The 23182-nt window shown below is 44.2% G+C and overlaps 1 protein-coding gene across 4 annotated transcripts in view; it reads left to right on the top strand.

Moving 5' to 3' along the window:
• LAPTM4B (lysosomal protein transmembrane 4 beta) overlaps window positions 1–22278 on the top strand; it is a 65040-nt gene extending 42762 nt beyond the window's left edge. For 3 of the 4 annotated variants that reach the window (XM_010812166.3, XM_025001440.1, XM_010812165.2), the window contains exon 7: window positions 18581–19173. In XM_010812166.3, the coding sequence (XP_010810468.1) occupies window positions 18581–18658 (78 nt within the window). In that variant the 3' untranslated portion in view covers window positions 18659–19173. Of the gene's footprint in view, window positions 1–18580 lie in introns of all 4 variants that reach the window. The other variant, NM_205802.2, reaches the window with a different exon arrangement.
• The last annotated feature ends 904 nt before the right edge of the window (window positions 22279–23182 follow it).

Here is a 23182-nt window from a genome sequence, read left to right as displayed (position 1 = left end):
TTAAAAAAATAACTTCACAATTACTGTAACTTTTTTTTTTAACTTTTAATTTTATATTGGAGTGTGAGTTGTGACAGTTTTAGGTGGATAGCAAAGAGACTCAGTGGTTCACTTACACACATCTGTTCTTCCCCAAACGCCCCTCCCATCCAGTCTGCCACATAACACAGTTAAGCATGTTTTCCTTCTCTCTCAGTTTCTAGGGTATTAGTTACCTATCAATATCTTTCTATTTTCCCTTTAAAAACACATCTCAGAATACATTCATTGTCCCGCTGAACTAGTAAAAAAGTTTGAGATTTGGGGATTTGAGAAACCAGTAAAGTTGCTAAACAAGCAAGATATTATCAGAGCCTCATCCTAAATATTATGAATGTGTGGGACTTTTATTACCTCCATTTTTGAAAAGTATTTCAGAGAAGATAATTCCCATATTGTATGTGTTTGTTTGGATGTACTTTTGGTGGTTTTTCATAGCTTTTTGAAGGCTTTTGTGTGTGAATAATATGTATATATATGTATGTATGTATATATCATACATATATATATATATATTACTTGTACATATATATACACACACACATACATATGTTTTGCGTATTTTTAGTAGAAGCAAAGCAGAAGGGCTTCATAGATAGATATACCTCAGATCAAAGGATATTCTTGAAAATTGTAAAAATTGCGGTGCCTAGAGAATTTAAGAATCATGAGGGAGTCCCTAAAATGCGTCCAACTAGCTTTTTAGAGGACGCTTTTATTTTCTGTTCTTTGAGATTCAGAATTAGGTAAGAATTAACAGGTACGTTTTATTTAGGGTTCAATGCACTCAGAAATGCAATGGCACCCCACTCCAGTACTCTTGCCTGGAAAATCCCATGGACAGAGGAGCCTGGTGGGCTGTAGTCCATGGGGTCACTAGGAGTCGGACACGACTGAGCGACTTCCCTTTCACTTTTCACTTTCACGCATTGGAGGAGGCAGTGGCACCCCACTCCGGTACTCTTGCCTGGAGAATCCCAGGGACAGCGGAGCCTGGTGGGCTGCCATCTCTGGGGTCACACAGATTTGGACACGACTGAAGTGACTTAGCAGCAGCACTCAAAAATAGTTGTACTTAAAAAAAAAAATTGTTGAGACATCCCAGCTCTTCTAATAATAGGCCTTTATTCAGAAAGATTTCCAACTTGGCAGTAGTTAATAGTAGCTAGGATTTGGGACCATGGACTGGTGCCAGCTGTGATTCTTCCTGGTGTGTTGACAGAACGTCCTGGGGGAATCGCTCCATGGTGGTTATTGGTCATTATCTTAGGCATTCTCTATCAACTTGCCATTTTTAAGATAAGGAAACTGATGATATGTTTTTACTTTTCTCAAAATTCCCAGTGACCCTTCCCCTCTCCTTTTTTTTTTAAAATGAATGGTATTCCTGGGAAAGGGACATATATCATTTCTCATACCTTGCATGGATAACACAAGATAGGGATAGATCACCATCTAAAATCTCAGCTTTCTGGCAGTGTTTTTAGAGTGTGTGTGTGTGTTTTTTTTTTAAATAATGGTATTGTGAGTATTATTCTAAAGAGTCCTTATTATATCTAAAATAACATCCTTAACATCATAAAATATCCAGTATGTATTTAGATTTTCAGTTGCTTCATGTTAATTTTCCTGGCAGTTTATTTGCAACAGGATCTGTGGGTCAGTATATATTTTAAGACTTGATACTTTTTTTTTTTAAAGAAATAACTTTGGGCCACAAACTAGATTTAACTTGATTGCATAGCTCTAATACAGTTCTCTGTATTTCCAATAGGTTAGTTGTTGGATCAAAGGACTTCTTATATTTCCATATTCCTTGTTTGCAAGACTATAGTTGATGCATTTGTTCTTCCATCAGGAAGGAGATAACATCTGGTTGATTCTATCTGAGATGTCAGCAGCTACTGATATCAATTCATTAGGAATTGAAATATGATGACATTCTATTATTTTTCATTTATTAGCTGTAATAACCCTATGAAGAAAAACTTTCCCTCACTTTCTGTTTAATTACCTAGTGGTACATAGGCAATGATAAATACATATGATTTTGTTCTCTTTATCAGTTTTCAAACAAGTTGTTCCATAATTTTCTAGTGATGACCAGTGGGGCTTTTTTTTTTTTTAAGTAATAAATGAACTAATGAAAACAGGCCTATAATATTACAGCTGGGGATGTTCTGTTTAAAAAGGACAGCTATTTTGATTAATTTTATCAGTAAGCCTAAATAGTAAAATTTACCTACTGTTCCACATTTTAGACCTCAGTGGAAAAGCAAAATGGTTTTCTAAACAGCTAGTACATTACCTGCCGTCTATGGGGTCGCACAGAATCGGACACGACTGAAGTGACTTAGCAGTAGCAGTACATTACCATCCTTATTAATGCTCAAATTGTGCCATCTTTCCCAGTTAGGGCCTCTTCAAGTTGGCATCTTTATATAACTGGTGCTCTGAGTGCTTCTTTGCTGTCTCACTGACATTGACATTGTTCTAGGCTCACCTTGTCCATATCCTGTCCTAGACCTGGAATCAGCTATTTCTCTAAGGAACCCTGCTTCCTTTCAGTAAGGACCATAATCTGCATTTCTAGGGTTGGAGAATGGATTTTTAAAGAGGACTCTACATATTTAAAGATTGTTTTAACTAGTATTAAAGGAATTCTAGTTAGCTAACTTAAAAAAAAAAATAAAACGACAACAAATATACTGAAGCCTCCCTCTGCACCCTAAATAGGGGTTTGAATGATGTTGTTCTGTCATTTCCCCTGGTCTCCTAGCTTTATTAAGATGTCCTCATAGTGTGTAATAACATATGTTTCCCCGTTGCCCATGTCTTTATTGGGAATCCACATGGACATAATAACACGTCGTGTCTTTCATTTCCTATCAAGTGTTAAGCCAGATGGCTTTTCTCCCAGGCTGAAGAGTCTCAGGGTGACCTCTGTGGGAAGAGAACTGGGGCTCTGGTTGGTAGAAAATAAATGTGCTTCCGTTTTCTTCTCTAAAACAGCACACATATTATTCGGCAAATACCTACTTTTTCAGATACTACTCAGGGAGAATAGAGTTCATTAGATATTGGAGGTTATTCTCTGGGTTAATCATTCTAGTTTCTTAACTAAACCAAAACAAAAATCTTTGAAAGAAACACTTGAAGATAGAGAGGTCACAAGTGCTATTAGTTATAATGTCTCTTGGGGTCTTGGGTTTTTGTTCCCCCCTTGATGCTCTTCCAGCGTATGCGGACTTGGGCTTAGGTCATGTCTGACTCTTCGTGACCCTACGGCCTATATACCTCATCAGGCTTCTCTGTCCGTGGAATTTTCCAGCCAAGACTACTAGAGTGGGTTGCTGTTACCTCCTCCATGATGCTCTTAGGCCAAAAGAAATACCTCATTGTTGATTTCATTAAATAGTCAGGTCCAGACTACTTTTGAGTATTAGGGTAGTACCTAACAGGCTTTGTAGTATTTTACTTGAACATTTAAAATATCCCTTTGAGTCACTGCCATACAATATAGGGTTAGGCACCCTAAAGAGATGCAGTCTTCTCTTTAGAATGTTGTAGAAATCACGTTCTGGATACATACTACATAATGCCACATTCACTCCCCTGCCTTCATCGAAATCAAGCCTTAAGAGAAAGAGCATATTAAAATACTAAACATGTGGATTATAGAAATAGATTTCTTTCACATTAAAGTTTATGCAAATTGAATTGTTAAAACCTCTTTTAATTGGCTAAGAGCAGCGAAAACTTGTCACTCTAGCATTCTTGCCTGGGAAAATCTCATGGACAGAGGAGCCTGGTGGGCTATAGTCCATGCGGTCCCAAAGAGTCAGACAGGACTGAGCACAGACACAGCCAGGCCGGCTCTGAAGATCTCTGCCAGTCCTGGGCACTTCAGATTCATGTCGATTGAACATAACCTCACAAAACAGCCCCTTGACCACAGTATGCCTCTATGAACCAGAGGGTCTAGGAGGCAGTGTGGAGGGAATGGCTGGAAGAAGGTTCTTTGATAACAGGATTTAAAACTTCAGCCTTTGAGTTACTGGCTCTGAAGCTTGTGACCTAGTGAGTACTAGAATATGAGTGAGACATCTTATTTGTAATATCTCCGTTTTAGGTATCTTCTTTTCCCTTGTAATTAAGTAGTTGTTGTGATCTAAGCCTTTTATTTTTAATTTTAAAATTGTGAGAGGTTGAGGTAGACTTGGCAGCGTCTCAGAGAAGCAGAGAGAACATTCAGGAGACCATTTCCATGGTCAGGATCAGGGTGATGGTGAAGATGAGGCAGTGGTGACGCAGGGAGGTAGCAAAGAGGGTGAAGAGAGGGGAGATTGGAGAGGGCTGTCGGAGGCCGCAGCGATCGCTGCTAACGAGGGAACGTGGAACAAGCGTGATTTCTCAGAACGCCGCTTGCTGTGACTGTAACTAGAAACGTCAGATCCCTCACCTGAAGGGTAGGAGCTGACTCGGACTGAGAGGTAACCGGCCAGCCCTCGTCTCCTCAGCTGTGTTCCCGCAAGCGTCATCCAGCCGAGCTCGGAGGAAGCCCAGTGAGGGCCCTCCCTTCTCTGCCTCTGCCTCCTGCTCAGTGGCTTTTGTACTGTGGGTTTCTCCCCAGACACTTAGGTCACAATGGTAGGCTCTGGGCCAAGTGCTTTACGTATATGACCCAGGTTGCACAAGAGTCATTGAAGTTGACCCCCTGGGTAGCAAAGAGGAAACCGAGGCGCCAAGTAGGTAACTTCCCAAGAGGACACCGTGGTGAGACCTGGGGCGCGGGGCCAGTGATCACCACCGCCTCAGCCCTGCTCCAGCCCTGTTCTTCGCCCCATGGTCCTCCGGGACCGTCACTGGGCCTGGCTGCGGCCACGGCCCTCATTCCTCCCTAACAGGGTGCGGGATGGGCTTGGACAAACAGGAGAGGCGCAGGAAAGCTATTTGTTTAGATGATTCCTCTCAAGGAAAAGTCACAAACTTTCAGAGCAGGGGGACTTTTTTTTTGCTTATTTTTGCTCTCTAGCCCAGAAGAAGGAATGGAAGGGTGGCTTAAAGAAAGAGGTGGAAGGAAAGTTAAAAATAAACTTGGTAACGCCCGAGGCAGCTGCCTTGTTTGTTTAGATACATGTATGTGTATGTATTTATACATATATTTTCTTATATGTATTCTTTTTCAGATTTTTTCCCCATGTAGGTTATTAGGTGATACTGAGCAGAGTTCCCTGTGCAAACAGTAGGTTCTTGTAGTTCCCTTGTGCTGAATAGCCCCGCCTTCTGTAACTCAGCTTCATATGTGCACGTGGCTTCAGATAGATTTCTCTGTTGGTTCTAATAGAAAAACATCATGGCCTGGATACCCGCTCAGATTTTCCCTGGGAAGCATTTTCCCTGCTTTAATGTATTCCATGCTTCAATCGGACAGTGCGTGCCATTAACTCAGCTCATATTTCTTTCCTTCCTTCAGTAAAATATAGCATTTGAAAAAAAAATCCTAATCTCTTGAAAGTTATCTCTGACCCATATAACTTTACAGTTACTTCATCCAGAGAATATCTTCAGCAGTCAAATCAACACATTGATGATATTTTGACACCTAAAGCTTCTGAAAGAAGAGTTCAAATAATTCAGTTTCTTGTGAACCTAAATAAAGAATATTAATCAGTTGCTTAGTTGTAACCTGTTTATACTAGCAAGTGAAGAAAAGTATAAGAGTAGCTTTGCAGTGAACCAAGAATAAAATCACCCTCCACTTTCATTGTGTTTTACTTTAAAACACACTCAGAACTTGATTTCTTATTTTATCCCACATGTCCAAAATAGAATTCATGTTGACTTTATTCTGGGGACAAAGACATTGAATTTTATCTTGTAAATCCTGAGAAATTTTCTGGGAATATATATTAAGGAAGCCAAAGTTAAATATATATATATATATATATATATATATATATATATATATATATGTTTAAGATGTCCTGTAGCATTGTTTTTGTAAATTATTTAATTTTGTTTTTGGCTGTGCGGGGTCGTCACTGGTGTGAGGACTTCTCTCCAGTTGCGCTGAGCTGGGGCTACTCTAGTTCCGGTGCGTGGGCTTCTCACTGTGGTGGCTTCTCGTGGAGCACAGGCTCTAGAGCTTCAGTGGTTGCAGCACGTGGGCTCAGTAGTTGTGGCGTTTGCCTTGAGCCATGTGGGATCTTCCCAGATCAAGGATCAAACCCGCATCTCCTGCATTGGCAGGTGGATTCTTTACCACTGAGCCACCAGAACCCCTGGCATTGGTTTTTAATAGCAGAAGTATCTAATCTCATTGTCTAATAATTGGGAACTGGTTTGATTTAATAAAGGCATGTCCATTTGATAAGACGTCCTTATGGCCATAAAAATCATGAGCAGTGTAAACAGCAGAAGAAAGGCTTTTGATGTTTTTTAAAAGCAGAATATAGAAGTTTGTGCTCCAGCTAGGAAAAAGCAAAGCTTGTAGACAACAGATTAGATTCTAGTAGAAATTAAGCAGTTGATTTCTTGAGTAGTAGAAAACAAAGTAGAAGACATTTTTCCCTTCCCATTGATTCCAGGGATGGATGGAAGAAGTGTGTGGTGAAGAAGACCAGGTAAAAGGGGGATCTGAAGTTTGAAGAAGTCCTTCCAGTCCAGAGGGCCCTGGCAGCTGCTGAGCAAGGCAGCTGAGCCCAGCCAGGCAGGCAGCCCCTGGAAGACAGGGTCGAGTCCTGTCCTGCAGAGGTGGGCACAGGAGGTGGCATAGCACATTCAGGCCTGGGTGCCAGGAGCGGCTGGAACCTGTGGTCGGGTTTCTATGGTGACAGCTCACAGAGCGTTCCCTCGCCCGCCTCAGCCGTCAGGTGTTTTCATTTTAGATAAAAAATGTAATTCTTTAGATATTTATTTTGATCAAGGTAATGTATACATATTTAGATGTCAGTATCCGAGATACATTTATTTGAACATGAGACCCTGAATTGCATTTTAACTTTCTCTTGGGGCTACTATATTGTTTTGGTGTTTTCCTGCCCAAATATCCCACCAGGGAGGACTGTTGACCCAATTCAAAAGATTTGAGGTATGAATTCTATATGAGTATAATATGAAAGACTTTGAGTAGCTTCTCTGCTGAGAGTTAAGGGAAATCGTGACTTCCTCCTGTAATATCAATTTATAGTGGTTTTTTGTGAATTGATAAAATCAGCGTGGCTTGTGGGATCTTAGTTCCCCAACCAGGGATTGAACCTAGGCCCACCAGGAAACTCCTGGTGTAGTCAGGATTTTCTCCTTCTGTAGTCAGGGGTGGGGGCGTGGGTGGTCCTCACTAGAGTCCTCCAAATTCATTTATGTTCTTCCTGACTCCTGATGAATTCATTGAGTATGAGATGCCATTGGCTATATATTGCACTATTATTTTGGGTGCTTCTTATTGTCAAGTGCTGTGGGTTACAAAGCGCAGGCTAAATTCAGGTGCTAAAATGTATAAAAACGTGTACCTTAGAATCAAAAATACATGGTTATGTGTATGTGTGTCTTTAGTTAAACGTGTGTGTGTGTGTGTGTTACAGGTGGGAGTGTTTAGAAAGTTTGGGAACAGTTATTTTAGATGTCTCTGATAAAGTCGGACTTCTTTTGTGATGATCCTGTCTGAAATGCCCAAATGGCAATTTTAGTTAATCCTGGAGAGTCATGATTCAACTATCCCTCCTTTGCTTTTTGGCCTAAATTAAGGGGCAGATGTGATAATGTAAATGTTGCCTGTTTGTTTGTTTTAACTTTTTCTTTTGTATTGGGGCATAGCCAATTAACAACAATGTCATGGCCATGTTACGTGAACAATGAAGGGTCTCGGCCACACACAGACATGTGTCCATTCTCTTCTAAACTCCCCCCATCCAAGCTGCCACATAAATGGTTGCCTGTTTTAAACCAGGTGCATTGTAGACTCTTAGGGGTGTAATAAATGGTGAAGACATAAATAAAAATTTTGACTACTCGGGATTAATTTAAATGGACCTTTGTTAGATTCTAATGCCTGTAAATGATACAAGTGATTTTGGGCTGTGTACTTTCACATTATCACATCTTCTAAGGTCAGAATTTTTTTCTATAAAAATTTTTTTGTCTATAAAAAATAGACAACTGCATGCTCAGTTGTGTCCAACTCTGTGTGTGTCCATGTGTCCTCCAGCTCTTTGCAGCCCCATGGGCTGTAGCTTCCCAGGCTCCTCTGTCCATGGAATTCTTCCAGACAAGAGCATTGGAGTGGGTTCTCATTTCCTGGGCTTCCCAGGTGGTGCTATGGTAAAGAAGCTGCATGCCAACACAGGGGACACAGGAGACGTAGATTCGGTTCCTGGGTCAGGAAGATCCCCTGGAGAAGGGAAATGGCAACACTCTCCAGTATTCTTGCCTGGGAAAATCCCATGGACAGAGGAGCCCGGTGGGCTGTTACAGCCCTTGGGGTTGCAAAGAGTCGGACATGACTTGAGCACACACACGCACCATTTGCTATTCCAGAGGATCTTCCCAACCCAGGGATCAAACCCACGTCTCCTGTGTCTCCTGCATTGGCAGGTGCATGCGTTACCACTGCGCTACCTGGGAACCCTCTGTAACTAAAGAGTCAGCTTTACATTTGTTAGGATTAGGGTTTTAACCTCTAGTCCTGAACTCTACTTTCTCTTCAGTTTTTTTTTGTTTTTTTTTCTCTTCTCTCTGTTGCTGTCAAATGGATCTGAAATGTAAATCTGGTTTTGTCATCCCCACATTTAAAAGTGTTCAGGATTTATGCTGTTTATTACTGTAGTGTTTCCCAACTGTGATGTCATTCCCACTTTGCTATGTGACAGTCATTTGTAACAAGTGGGGTTATATTTTAAATCTGAGTTTGCCAATGGTTTGCCTTTTTTTTTTGTCCTTTGAATAAATAAGAACAGATTTAGCATTTTCTCTCCAACAACATCAATCTCCGCTCTACAGTCTTACATTGTAATATTTTCTTGAAGCCAGAGGAGGGAGAGGAGTGATAACTTCATCCTGCCGAGTTCATCTTATTTGTGAAGCGGCTACGAGGGACCGTTAACTGATGTGTCATCAACAGCTGTAGGTTTTATGAGCTGTGGTGCTGTCACGAGCACCGTGCCCCATGCCTCCTTCCCCTCAAAGGAGCCAAAAAAAAAAAGGATAAGGAAGTTTTCGTTTATAGTGGTGGTTTCTTTATTTGTCCACACTTCGGTGAGAGCGAAGGGCAGATGGTTTTGTGCAAGCTCGCCTGTGTATGCCCACGGGTGTCTCTTGCACGTGGCATCACCAAAGCTCCCATCCTCTGCTGGTGGGGAGGACTGTGAGTTTGTCAAGACAGTGGTTCCTCTTCCCGACCTTGCTGACAAGTCCGGCTGGGGTCTTGCCTGTTGTTCCAAGGCTCATCGCTTGTAATCTCAAGCACCCAGGTCTTCAGCTGAAGCACACCATCTACACCTTTGCCGGTGTTTCTCAGTTTTTCGGGGACAGTTCACATATGCTCTCCCTAGCTCTTCGGTGGGCATTCTCCAGCCTTCAGTCCTCATCTGCTTCCCCAGCACCAGGCACAGCAGCTGCCCTCTGGTGGCTGCTCGGGCGTCCTGGGGTGAGGAGTGAATGAATGGACGTGGTGTTCCAGCCGCAGGCACTTCTGACTTTAGAACCGTAACTAAATGAGAGGTGCCCACACCTCTGCAGACGTGGCAGCCTGCAGGGGAACGGTGCCCGTGTTGTCTTCTTTCTCTTGCTTCAGTTACCTTTGTGAAGTTTGGTAAAGGAGGGAAGAGGGGAAGGCTAGGGGCGCTGGGTGGGAAGATCAGCTCTGGGGGAGGTGAATGCCACGTCCACTCCCAGCTTTTGAGGTCAAAGGAATCGTGACCTCAAAGGTCTTCTCCAGAAGAGTTACTCATGGTTCCTCTGCTGGGCCCTGGGACATATCCTTCATGGTCAAGAATGGAAACACCGTCAGGGTTCCTGAGAGGGAGCGAGCGAGCAAGCCAGAGTTAGGTCGAATCGGCCGTCAGTTCAGTGACCTTCCCTGAGGCTTTTATCCAACCGTCTGCTTGCTTCATCTTGTGGCTCAGAGCCCCTTACATGTCACCCTGCCGCGCTTCCCGAGGCCACCAGAGCTGAGGCGGGGAGAGGAGCTCCTTTTGTGACCCACGTGAAGCCGCTTGTGAGGAGAATGTTCATTGGTGTCGCTTTCTTAAGGAAGGGGTGTAGTTGAACTAGTTAGAATGACACTGCATTGGCTGTCCTGCAGGTTTTGGAGCATTGCTTCTGTTTACTGAGCGCCCAGGTGCTCAGCCTGTGCGCTGGGTGTGTTGCCTTCCTGACGCCTTTACCACCATCTTTTGACGAGTGTCAATTGTGGTTTCCATTTTATAAGGATGGAAGCTGAAGGTGTTAGTGCTTCATGCCACCACCACCGATTGCGGCTAGAATTTGACCACAGCCATATAGCTGAAATGCAATGAAAGAACTCCCATCTGGACACATCTCTGTCTTAACAGCCTGTGCTGACAAAGGACATGGAAATGTAAGACTCTTCTCCTTTAGAAACTTTGGAGGGGAGAGTGGTAAACATACAAGACAGTTAATACCACAAGAGACGATACAATTTAATTGATAAGCTGCTTATGTAAGTGCTTCAGAAGAGTGCTGTACTATAGTTACTGCCATTTCTAGTGTTACTCTTATGGCTTCATATTATCTATAAAGAATATGGAAATATCTAACTGATGTTTTTATTTTATTTTAAAAACAATTCATTTGTCTGATCTCAGAGAGCAATAGTGGTAAAGAATCCTCCTGCCAGTGCAGGAGCCGTAAGATTCGAGGGTTTGATCTCTGGGTCAGGAAGATACCCTGGAGCAGGAGATGTCAACCCACTACAGTATTTTTGCCAGGAGAATCTCATGGACAGAGGAGCCTGGCGGGCTACAGTCCATGGAATCACAAAGAGTTAGACATGACTGAACGTCTGAGCACACACACAGTTGCATAGCATAATTCAGAGGAGAAGAATAATTGTGTCTGCTGCTGCTGCTGCTAAGTCGCTTCAGTCGTGTCCGACTCTGTGCGACCTCATAGACAGCAGCCCACCAGGCTCCCCCGTCCCTGGGATTCTCCAGGCAAGAACACTGGAGTGGGTTGCCATTTCCTTCTCCAATGCATGAAAGTGAAAAGTGAAAGTGAAGTCGCTCAGTTGTGTCCGACTCTTCACGACCCCGTGGACTGCAGCCTACCAGGTTCCTCCGTCCATGGGATTTTCCAGGCAAGAGTACTGGAGTGGGGTGTCATTGCCTTCTCTGGTAATTATGGCTAGAATATTTCAGATCTCTGGAAGTGATTTGAACCTGAACCTGGGGTTATTTGGGCTTTCTGTGGAATGACAAGAAAACATTTGGGAGAGAGAAATCATGGGGAAAAGGAGTCCGATTGGTATTGAACTTGCCATACTAGGGAGTCATAGAAATAAATCAGACAGGACAGAGCCAGACAGTGGGCTGCTAGTGGCCTGGGCCTGAGTGGCGTGAAGAGCATGTATTAAATGAGGAAGTCCTTTGTTTTCCAGGGCTCACATCTGTTTCCTGGGGGCCCCTCAAGGCATCCTGGTTCTCTAGTTTCCATTGGTGTTTGGGGCACCCTAGATGAGCTTGGGTCTCACAATACAGGAGGAGAATATCACACAGGCCAGAGGCCCCCCTGACCAGCTGCTCTGTGAAAACACATTTCAACTCCTGGGCAGGGAACTCCAACTGCACTGTGCTCCCTGGCTGCTCTGTTAGTGCCTGCTCTACACGTGTCCTGTGCCCACCACCCTTTCTGGCTTTAACGAATCATCTCCAGCAAGTTGGGATCCTTTTCCGGACCCCTGCAGAAGCTCAGAGCGAATGTGTAACTTACCCACTGGCCAGGAAGCAAGAGGGATGCGGTGGCCCTGAGCCTGCCCACTGGCCTCAGATTTGCAAGTTGCCCTTTGATGATTGACTTCTTTCCTTCAAGACTGTTATGCTTATTCTTTTATTTTAAAACTATTTTTAACACAGTATAACATGTGCGTAGCTAAAAGTCATGGTAGTGCAAAGTTTATTTCTCAGTGGTCTGCTGCCATTTTCTTGCCCATTCTCCACTTCCCAGTCCAGAAGTAAACATTGGCAACTCGTTTCTTCAGGTATTTACCTCTGTATTTCATCTACAGTACTTATTTTTTAAAAATCAATTTGAGATCCCTTTTGACTTCTTGGATAGGATTTAAGTTTTATTCTCCCTATATTCTCCACTGCCTTCATTTGCCTAATACAGTCACATCAGATTTTTTTGTTACATCCCCAGTTAGTGTTTTCCTTGATTTTAAGAAAATATTGCTCAGTGCAGAGGTCTGTCATGTGCATCCCTGTTCTTGTACAATTCTCCCCCCCACCCCCGCCCCCAAGCAAACATTGCTTTGTTTTTTCAGCTGCCGAGTTTTTAACCTTTTACCTTGCTGTGATCTATCAGATCTGTCCACTACATAGTAATATTTCCCAGATGTTTGACTCTGTGAGATAATCAATCAGTTCTTTTTTTATTTTAAACTAAGGCTTCTCCTGTTCCAGGGTGGATGAGGTGCCACAGGCCCTCATCCCGGGCCTTGATTTCTTCTTAACCTGTTTCACCCTTATTAGGATGTAGACCAGCAGACAGACTGCCGTTGCAGTTTGCCTTATGCCTTGCACCCCCCTCCCCTACAGTCCAGGACCCCAGGATCTTGGATGGTTCTTTGAGAATCTGATGAGAGCTCTGAACACTCTGCCCAGGAAAATAAATGCACACATATAAAATTTGGCACATAATTTTGTGAATGTCGAAAGATAATTTATATAACATTACCTACACTGTAATCCTATCAACCATAGAGTTCCGAATAAGTCTTCAGAACCTTAACTCTGATACTACAGTGAAACTACATTTACCATTTTTCCTAATACATAATTCTTTACTCTTAAGCATTTTATCATTTCCTAGTGTTTGATGGAGTGAGTGAGTTTTCCAAATTTTAATGACTTGCAGAAGTGTGGCCAGTTGGAATCACTTCTATTCTAGGGTGTTCCATTTTGCAACCTTTGATGTTAATCTGTTTCTCCCTCCAACTGTTCTGTATGTTGACGTAGCTGAGGATGAAGATCCCCTTATAACACTCTCCATATTTGTTGAGTTGAATGGAAATGAATGATGAGCTACTTTCCTGGTAGTGCATGTCCCCTAGCATGACTGCTCCCAATGAAAAAAGATACTAAAAGATACTAAAAGATGCTAATCTTCCTAAGGAGCAGATGCCCTGCTGGGGTCATTGACAAGAGGGATTTTCCATCTGCATGAAAGGGAGTTCCACCATCAAACACTCAATCTGTAGTTGAGATCCTATTAAGACAAATTCCTGGGGTCTGTGGTTAGACTAGAGCTTGGTTGTATTGAATATTGCTTGAAGTGAAGTGGTGCATGGCTGCAATATATAATGCATTTGTCTTTATCCACTCATTGATTTGTTGTTCAGTTGCTCAGTTGTGTCCAACTCTTTGCAACCTCATGGACTGCAGCACACCAGGCTTCCCTGTCCTTCCCTATTTCCCAGAGCTTGCTCAAATTCATGTCCCAGTTGAGTTGGTGATGCCATCCAACCATCTCATCCTCTGTACATCCCCTTCTCCTCCTGCTCCTTCAGTCCTTCCCAGGATCAGGGTCTTTTCCAAATGTGTTGGCTGTTCACATCAGGTAGCCAAAGTATTGGAGCTTCAGCTTCAGCACCAGTCCTTCCAGTGAATATTCAGGGTTGATTTCCTTTAGGATGGACTGGTTTGAGCTCCTTGCAGTCCAAGGACTCTTGAGTCTTCTCCAGCAACACAGTTAGACGGCATCAATTCTTTGGTGCTCAGCCTTCTTTATGGTTCAACTCTCACATCCATACATGACTATTGGAAGAACCATAGCTCTGATTATACTGACCTTTGTCAGCAAAGTGATGTCTCTGCTTTTTAATATGCTGTCTAGGTTTGTCATAGCTTTCCTTCCAAGAAGCAAGCGTCTTTTAATTTCATTGATTAAATTGATTTTGGAGCCCAGGAAAATAATGTCTGTCACTGTTTCTATTGTTTCCCCATCTATTAGCCATGAAGTGAATGGGACCAGATGCCATGATGTTAGCTTTTTGATTGTTGAATTTTAAAACAGCTTTACACCTTCTTCAAAAGGCTGTTAGTTCCTCCTCACTTTCTGCCTTAAGGGTGGTTTCATGTGCATATCTGAGCTTATTGTTATTTCTCTTGGCAGTCTTGATTCCAGCTTGTGCTTCATCCCCCTGGGCATTTCACATGATGTACTCTGCATGTAAGTTAAACAAGCAGGGTGACAGTACACAGCCTTGACATACACCTTTGCCAATTTTTGAACTCACTGAGTAACTGCTGTTTATTAGATAGCAAGGTAGGGCATGATATACATTTTTAGTCTTCAGAGATTATTTTTTGGCCATTCAGTGTGAATGATCAAATTTCTTAAAAAAAAAAAAAAAAACAGGGCTTAACTAAATGCCGGCTTCTAATCATGTCAAAATAATTAGGTTTCTGTTAAGTTTTGTGTTGTAGGGCATCTTAATTGGCATTTTCTATCTTAACTGATCCTACAGTTATTTTCTCAGATTCCCAAGTTGCTTCATTGATTTTACTTGAAAAGGACAATAGCCAGTGTTTGCAGTCAGTTTTAACACACTGTAAGAGAAGCAGTATGGCAATCCTCATTTCACCAACGCTTTCTTGAAATCATTAAAATTAACATCATGTAGCTTAAACAAAGATGACACTATCCCTTCAGAATTTAAAACCAGCTCCATTTGGAGAAGTGTTCATTGAAAATAATTCAGGAGTATGAAGTGCTCTGTGAAGAGTATTTTCTGGTCTGCATTTAGTATGTGGTCACGGGGAGGTGAAGACAAGTATGAGGGTGTCAGTATCTTCACCAGGCACCTTGACTTTGGATCTAGGGTCCAAGGCAACAGAATATTTGAGAGAGAAAGCCCATGAGGATGCTAATGATAATGAAACTTGAAAATGAGCTTGAAAGTAAATAGCAAGAAATAGTGACATACGGCCAAACCTAATGTGAAAATAAGTTTTTGGCAAGCAGAAGACAAATTTGCAGCACTTTCTCTTCTTCAAGACAGTTTTGTGTTTAATCATCTGTGAACATTTTGGAAACTTTGAGTGTTGCATTTGGCTCCTGGTGGGGAACAAAAATAAATTGGCTGTGATGGCTGATTTCACTTCTTTTTGAGTAGCCTCACTGTGTTTTATGGTAACTCCTCTAAGGAAAGTGACAGATCGGAAGCAGCTGATTGCTCAGTGAGGTGGTGCAGCATAAAGCCAACGCCGAGTCTTTGCAAAATCGAATATTTCTATTGCTGATCACAGCTGTTTCTGCTGGTTGTATCTTAACACATGTGTGACATACTCACACACACGTGCTGGAGGCTGAGTCCTCAGGTCAGACGTGCAGTTGCAGAGAGCCAGGCTGTCACTTTAGAGAATATGCTCTGCTCCAGCTGAGACTGTCAGGCTTCCTAGTGGACATGCTGCTCCCAGAGACCGGAAATGCTCCTCGAGGGGGACAGGGGTCCCCTCTGTGCTCTGACCTTGGCCTGTCTCTCCCGCCCCTTCTATACCACCCTTAGCATCCCATCACAGCCCCTGGGTTCCCAGGAAGCGCTCTGCTCCCAGCCCCCTCCCTACACCGGTGCCCCCGCCTCCCTACCTGCCGGGTGGCCCTCTTCATTCTCTGCCTGGTCCAGCTCATCCTCCCGAGGAGCTTCCCTGCCCTCCAGCCCACCTCAGCTGTCCTGTTTGTTTTTGGACATCTTGTCCACACCCGCGCCTCAATCTCGGTTCATCAGCATGATGCACCCATCGCTGCCCTCCCCAGGCTGTGCATCGAAACACAAAACACAGATCTTAGTAAAGTTACAAAGTCACAGGCGTTTGGCTTCATAGTAATCTTAAGTGGGTCATATATGGCTACAAAGGAGAGGTATGAAATTTCCATTTTTCACCTAACATGGAAAAGGTGTAAATCCACTTCCATAAATTAAATAAGGTCCTCATTTTGCACCCTGTAAACCCTTTCATAATGCTGTTAAGGGCTAGCAGAGTCTCAGCAGGGGCCACTTCAAAGAGCAGTCTCTCGAGTTCTCTAGAACGAATGTTCCTCCACAGACAGTGAGGTGTGTTCACGTGGGGGAGGGGGGGTGGGCATGACCCAGCACCCTCTGTGTCGTCAGTCAGCGTTGGCTTGTTGGATGCAGGGCACACAGGGACGCTTCCTGGCCTCGGACGGGCGCCTGTACTGAGCGTGCCCTGGGTGCTCTTCCCTTCCATCGCCGCCAGCAGCAGCCCAGCCCTCGCCCTGAGTCTCCCTGGGCAATGCCCAGGGGGAAGGACTCACACAGGTGCGGCGTCGCCACGGCTTCCAGGAACAGTTCTCAGACCCGTTTGACGTTCTTGTGGGTGCTGAGCCCAGTTACCTGCTTCCGGCTGGGTGACCCACTTCCCCTGGGTGCAGCTCCCAAGTCCATCTCCTCCCCACCCCCGTTAGCCACGCGGAGCTGGCCTGGTCTCCTGGTGACGTCTCACCTTCGCCCGCCACCTTGCTGTCCAGCCTCCCGGGTAGAGGGCGCCAGAGGAGGAAGGCGTCTTCCCTCCCAGTTCGTGCGAGCCCCACAGCGTTCAGATCTTACGTCCGTGGCCCCCAGGGCAGCGGCACAGGCGGCCCGTCTCCCTGGCAGCGCTCCAGCACGCACCTCCTCTCAGGCAGTTTCCAGGGCCAGCGGCAACCCCCTTCCCCGTGAACAGCGCCTCTGCGGCCGCCTCCCCACACCCGGTCAGGTGGTTTGCTCACTTGGCCTGGTTCTACCCAGGAGGCTTCTCTACTCCAGTGAGTTCAGCCACACTATCTCTGACAGTGATTCCCCGGCCTTTGTGGGAGACCCCTTTCCATGTTCCTCCCGTGAGTTCCCTCAGTCAGCACTCTTAGCTGTCAGTGTTCTCCTTTTTTGTTCCTCTGAGTTCTCTGCACCTCCGACCTCCTGTTCATACCGTAATTCTTTGTTAAACTTTTCTCTGTTCAAACCACGGGGTGGTTTCTGTCTCCTGAGGGGACCCTGACCATGCAGATGCCCACTACCAGTGTCCCAGCTCCACACCGCCCCACCAACCATACGGAGTCTTCCAGGGCCGGCCTGCAGGACAGCGCACTCAGTTATTCCCCTGACACTGTGCCTACTGGCCAGCAGACCCTGGGTTAAGGAAGACAGGACTGCAGCCCGGCACTTGTTGAAACACTAGAAAAGGAGAAAACCAAATAGTGTAGTATACTGAGTTTGTGTGAGTGTGCGTGTATGTGTGGTGGGGGGTGGGAGTAATGTACACAAAACTTAAAGAGAAACTTGAGAATTTTAGTGTCCTCTAGGAGCCCAAGGGGATAGATAGATGGCATGGCAATTCATGGAATTGATAGATGTTTACCACTTTAAGTCATGTCCATAATAGAAAAAGTATTAATAACAAAAAGTGGTTTTGTTGTGTTCTACTTTATTTGTGAATATTCTTTTTCTTTCCACAAAGACCTTGAGTTGGGTAGGGTGTCTCAACACACCTCATCTCTGAATTCCTAAGGGCAGGAACCGTCCTGTGGTAGGTGTACAGTAAATGTTAGTTGACTAGAGGCCAGTCACACGGAGTTGATGTTCTCTGTTTTGTAAATACTCTGCAAAGTCAAAGTCAGCCAGTGTCTTCTCATATTGATAGTTCATAAGCGATTACGTGCAGTTATTTTTGTCCTTGAAATGTAAACAGAAAGGTTGTTCATGAGCTTAGGATTTTTGTGCTTCCTCTCCCACCATTTACAGATAACATCAGCCTCGTCAGATGTGTAGCACAGCATGTGAGTTGTCTTTTAGACCTCTAATTCTCAGGGATCCCTGTGGTGCAGACATAGAAACGGAGATTGGCTTGCTTAGCCGTGGCAATACTGATAGGATGTGGCTGAGTCCTGGCTTGGAGTCCAGGATGATACCAGAGCTCTTGTGTTTCCCACTTCACTGCCCAGGTCTCACCACATGTGGCCCTGTGGTGAGTCAGGCGCCTGCCCTACTTCTGTGAACACACATACATGTCACCCCAGAGCTTTTGTTCCTCTTCAGAGCCACTCCTTGTCCTAGAAACACACCCCTCTGACCCCCCTCGGGCACTGTGACATCCAGGTACAAGTGGAAAAGGATTGGAAAACTCAAAAGAAGGCCAGAGGTCTCTTTCCTTCACTTGATGGATTCAAAAATCTCTCCTCCCCCCAAAATCTAGCCACTTGCTGAACAATTGATACCTGTACACGTTATGGAGAAACTTGAGCTAAAGTGAAGCCCAGGGGAGCAGGTGCGCACCTTTAACCTCTGACCCTTGTCTTCTCTTCCTCCCAGGTGCTGCTACCCCCGTACGATGATGCCACTGTGAACAGCGCCACCAAGGAGCCGCCGCCCCCGTACGTGTCTGCCTGAGCCTGGAAGTTGGGCAGCATGAGAGCAACAGCCAGACTTGTCATTCATCAGAGCAATAGTTCTTTAATTTTTCTTCTGAGATGAGCTCTCTGAGCTTATTTGTTGCAGAAATGCTACAGTTTAAAATTTTAGATGTTAAGTTGAAACTCTGTAGTTTGAAACCTATGCTTTAGCTGGAGCACCTTGCTAGAGTAGCTGTAGAAATTCTCTCGGTGGGGTGGGGTGGGGTGGGCTCCCCTAGTTTTCCCTCGGCGTTGGAACTACCCAACAACCCGGATGAATCTCGAGTCCGAGACGTCTGTTGTACGTGCTGAGCCCCAGAGTCGAAGACTTTCCAACGCTTTTCTCTTCACTCCCTCTTTCTCTTTTGAACGTGTATAATCAAGTCAAAATTAGACAGTGCTTTCCTTGGCCATTCCAATTTATAGAAGAAACCCTTAGGAGAACAGGAATGTTATTTGTGTAAGGAGTCCATATAAATACATAAATAAAACAAGAATTTCCTTAGACATTTACTTTATGATTTAAATTTGGTGACGGTTTTTGAGTTTGCTGGTCAAGGATTTTGACTGTGAGACCCTCTGATAATCCATGGCAAGGCAGACAGTCGGTGGCCGCCCTGCTGGCTGCTCTTGTCCGCGCGCGTCTGGGGTCACAGTGTGGCGTGTCGGGGGGACTGATGGATTTGGTCCTTTGTGCTGTCAAGTCTCTCTTTCCTCTCCTTTTCCTGTCCCTGCTCAGAAACCCCTCTAGCTCAGTGTTCTGCCCTCGCCTGACTCGGGGAGGACACCCACCACCAACCTTTGTCAGGTGGAATTACTGATACATATTTATCTACCAATATGAAAGAAGGTTTTCTTCTCTCCCTACAAGGTGCAACCTGCTACTGTGAACTTCTGAGTATGCTTTGTGATCTTTTAAAAGTCTTCTGAAAAATGGGAGGTGGGGGCTGGAAGGGGGGTTGCTTTCCTTGTGAAATAGCCTTGTCTTGACTACCTGAATTTCCAGAGATTTTTGATACATTCACATGTTCAAAAGTCACAGCTCTTCATTTTGTTCACTATTGGATGTGCTTATAAATGAAGGTTTGCAATTAAAGTGAGATTTTTCCCACATTCAAGAAGACCACCTTTTGACTCTGGTGATTGTGCCTGGAAACACTTCTTGCCCACTTGGGACTGTGTTAGACACAGAATTTGGCCCGAGGAGGAGGCTCTATGGCTTGTCTCACACATAGGTGTTTTTTTAGTATCTTCATGCTGATAAAATCAGAGCATCTTGGGCCGAGAGAAAGGGAGAGGACAGACATGAACTTGCAGCATTCCTAACCCCGCCTCTGCCAACTCAGCTGCTTCGAATCTGATTGCTTTCTGTCCGCAGTGCAGTTGTAACAGGCTGTTTAGATTCTCTTGTGTTCCAAGGGAGGTTAAAATAGGAGGGATTTTGGCTTGTTTCCAGATAGGTGTTTCAGATAATTTGGAAATGTAAGGAAAAAATAAGAGGTGAAGGGGGGGTGGTTTTTATCCCTGAGAATCAGCCTCAGTCATTTCTTTTGGTGCATCACGTTAGTATTCCATATACACTCAACCTCAGAAATTCTGTTCCTTGAAGCTCCCACCAAGTTAAACACATGCAGGGTTGTTAACGGATGGAAAAGGCCTATCAGATCGTTTCACTGATCCCTTGGAAGGCACGTGGGAAGTCACAGTCGTTTGCATGTTACTCCCTGTGATTTTCCAGCACTTTGCTTAATCATGTTTTACACTATGAAAAATGACGTGATCAAGTGGAGAAAAATGCTGGTTTTGAGACTCCCTTCATAGGGTCCTCAGAGGGGATCTCATTCACATGACACTCAGTGCCACCGACCACAGGATTCATGTCGTACTCAGACCTCACAGGTGCTGATGCTAGTGGGCCTTGCTGATGTGACATCTCAAGCTCACTCCCGAAGCTGCCCCCATCCTTACCTCGGCAGAGTAAGGAATTGTCTTCATGTCTCCAGTGTGGAGAGGTGATGGCTTGGATTAAAGTGACCCTCCAGAGCATACTCAGCAGTTCGTTGTGTCCCTGTCCCTGTCTCATGTCTAATACAGATACATACCTCTTTTAAATGTATTTGAAACCCCACTTTAATATCTAGCTCTGTTCTTCTGTTTTGTCGTCTGCAGAGAACAACAACAGTCATTACCTCAGTTGCTCTCATGCTTATATACTTTCTGGTCCCTTGACTCTTGAGAACCGATGAGAAATCTTTGGGTTTTTTCATCTTGAAACCCCCAAACCCTATTTTAAGGTCATGGATATTCAGCCCAGCACCAGTAGATGTGCAAATGGGCCCACTGATAAGCAGCCTGTGGGAGGGTTTGGAGTGTTTGCTGGACAGAGGGAAGAGAAAAACACATCTTTGGGCTTAGATGGGGTCTGCCCACTCTAGAAATCCAGCCTCCATTGAACGAGCCAGTCGGGTTTCCAGAATGTTGCGTCACATGAAAGGGCCGGTTGACTCACTGCTCCCCTTCCTGTACCTTCTTTCTACGTAAACACATAAGCAGCATCTCCCCCAAATCCCTTGTCCCCATCCTGTTGTTCTGCATAATGCCAGACAGGTTCTCTCCACCCTCCTTTCTCCCCCTATTTTTTTAAACTCTAATGGTCCCAAAATGTGTTTAGTTTGACTGCTTAGCTGAACCACACCTTATTGTATTTGTCTTTTCACCTTCACTTTAGTTTATTAATCAGCAGTACTCAGTAATACTCTCAAGAGATCATTTTTAGAGACAAAGCATTCAAGTTTTCTCCGTGGAAGGGATGTATTATATGTGAATCACTGGAGTCATCATTGGAGGAAAAAAATCCTGCTATACAAATGGATCTTTTATAAAAACACTATTTCCATTTGAAAATATAATGTTAGCTTTTGCAACCAATCTGGAAAACGACCTAAATATTGTGACTGTTAATATTGCCGCTGGTCATGTAGACAAAATTCTACATTCTGGTGGGGAGAGGGCAGGTGAGGCATAACGCCAAAGGACAGCCAGTGTAAAGTGAGACATTTCAGTACCGGAAGTAGAACCCACTTCTGGGTAAAATGGGTTTTGGGCAGCTCACATGCATGTTCTAAAAGGGAAGGAGAAAGGAGGCATTGCATAGATGTCTCCACACCCATGAAATTCACTTAAAGTGTTTTGCCTGCTGGCCAAGTTTTCTGCCAAATGACTGGTGTGTGGAAGCCAGCCAGGTCTGCAACCTTCTGCTGAGAAGCCCATGCATGCCTGCTGCTGAGTCGTGTACAGAGACAGAAGAGAATCTATTGCCTGGCCAACCCTGGAGAAGTGACATCAAAGCAAAAGTCTTAGCTCTCTACCTGCATCGATACGACCCTAAGTAGAGGAAACGGCTGCTGCTTCAGAATGAAGAGTTTGGCTCAAAACAGCATGATGGACTAAAGTTTTATTATTTTATCCCATCTAAAACCTAACATACTTTTTTTTTTTTTAAACACATACTTTTAAAAAAACCATTAGCAGACTGATTCATGTTGAGGTTTGACAAAAAACAACAAAATTCTGTAAAGCAATTATCCTTCAATAAATTTTTAAGCCATTAACAACAAACACGATACAACAAGTTTTTGCTTACTAAGTAAAATTTATTATCATGGGATCTTCTTCAGCTGAGCAAATAGAACATATATATTCCTTGGTGTTGGGCAAGTTGTCCAGGGTATATTGTTGCAGTAGAGAGAGTTTGGAGAGGAACTGTGTGACGGTGGGTAGATGGGCGTAATTAGCCAGCAGTGGGGGCCTCATTTCTCTTAGAAGAGCCTGGCAGTGAATGTACCATCAGATTGTCTGCTAGTCATGGTTCAGTTCTCTGGCATATCGAGTCCTGCTGTGAAGAAAGAAAACCAACAACAGGTGCCAGATTCCTGGGACCCTAAGTTTGGGGCCTCCAATCTAGACCTAAAGAGCTGATGAGGCTCCCATCTGTGGTCTCCACCTGAAAAACCCCTGGCTCTGGAAAGACTGGGAACACTGGGTCTGCTCTCTGCGTGACCCACCAGCAGAAAGGACGGTGTGCTTTGTGTGTGTGGGGGCCTTTGTGAGATGTCGCGTTTCCCCCAGTATTCATTTTAGCTAAACAAATGTGTCTTTATTTAACTATTTTACTTTCGCAAGATAATTTCTTTAGTTCTTTTAAACATTGGTTCAGTTGCTAAGTCGTGTCCAACTCTTTGCAACCTCATGGACTGCAGCATGCCAGGCTTCCCTGTCCTTCACTATCTCCTGGAGCTTGCTCAAACTCACGTCCATTGAGTCAGGGATGCCAACCAACCATCTCGTCCTCTATCATCCCCGTCCCCTTTTGCCTTTAATCTTTCCCAGCATCAAGGTCTTTTCCAATGAATCAGGTCTTCAGGTCATGTGGCCAAAGTATTGGAGCTTCAGCTTCAGCATCCAGTCCTTCCAGTGAATATTCAGGGTTGATTTCCTTTAAAACTGACTGGTTTGATTTCCT

The sequence above is a fragment of the Bos taurus genome, chromosome 14 (genome assembly GCF_002263795.3).
Source record: "Bos taurus isolate L1 Dominette 01449 registration number 42190680 breed Hereford chromosome 14, ARS-UCD2.0, whole genome shotgun sequence".
NCBI classification, from domain to species: domain Eukaryota; kingdom Metazoa; phylum Chordata; class Mammalia; order Artiodactyla; family Bovidae; genus Bos; species Bos taurus.
This window is presented reverse-complemented; position numbering and strand designations above follow the sequence as displayed.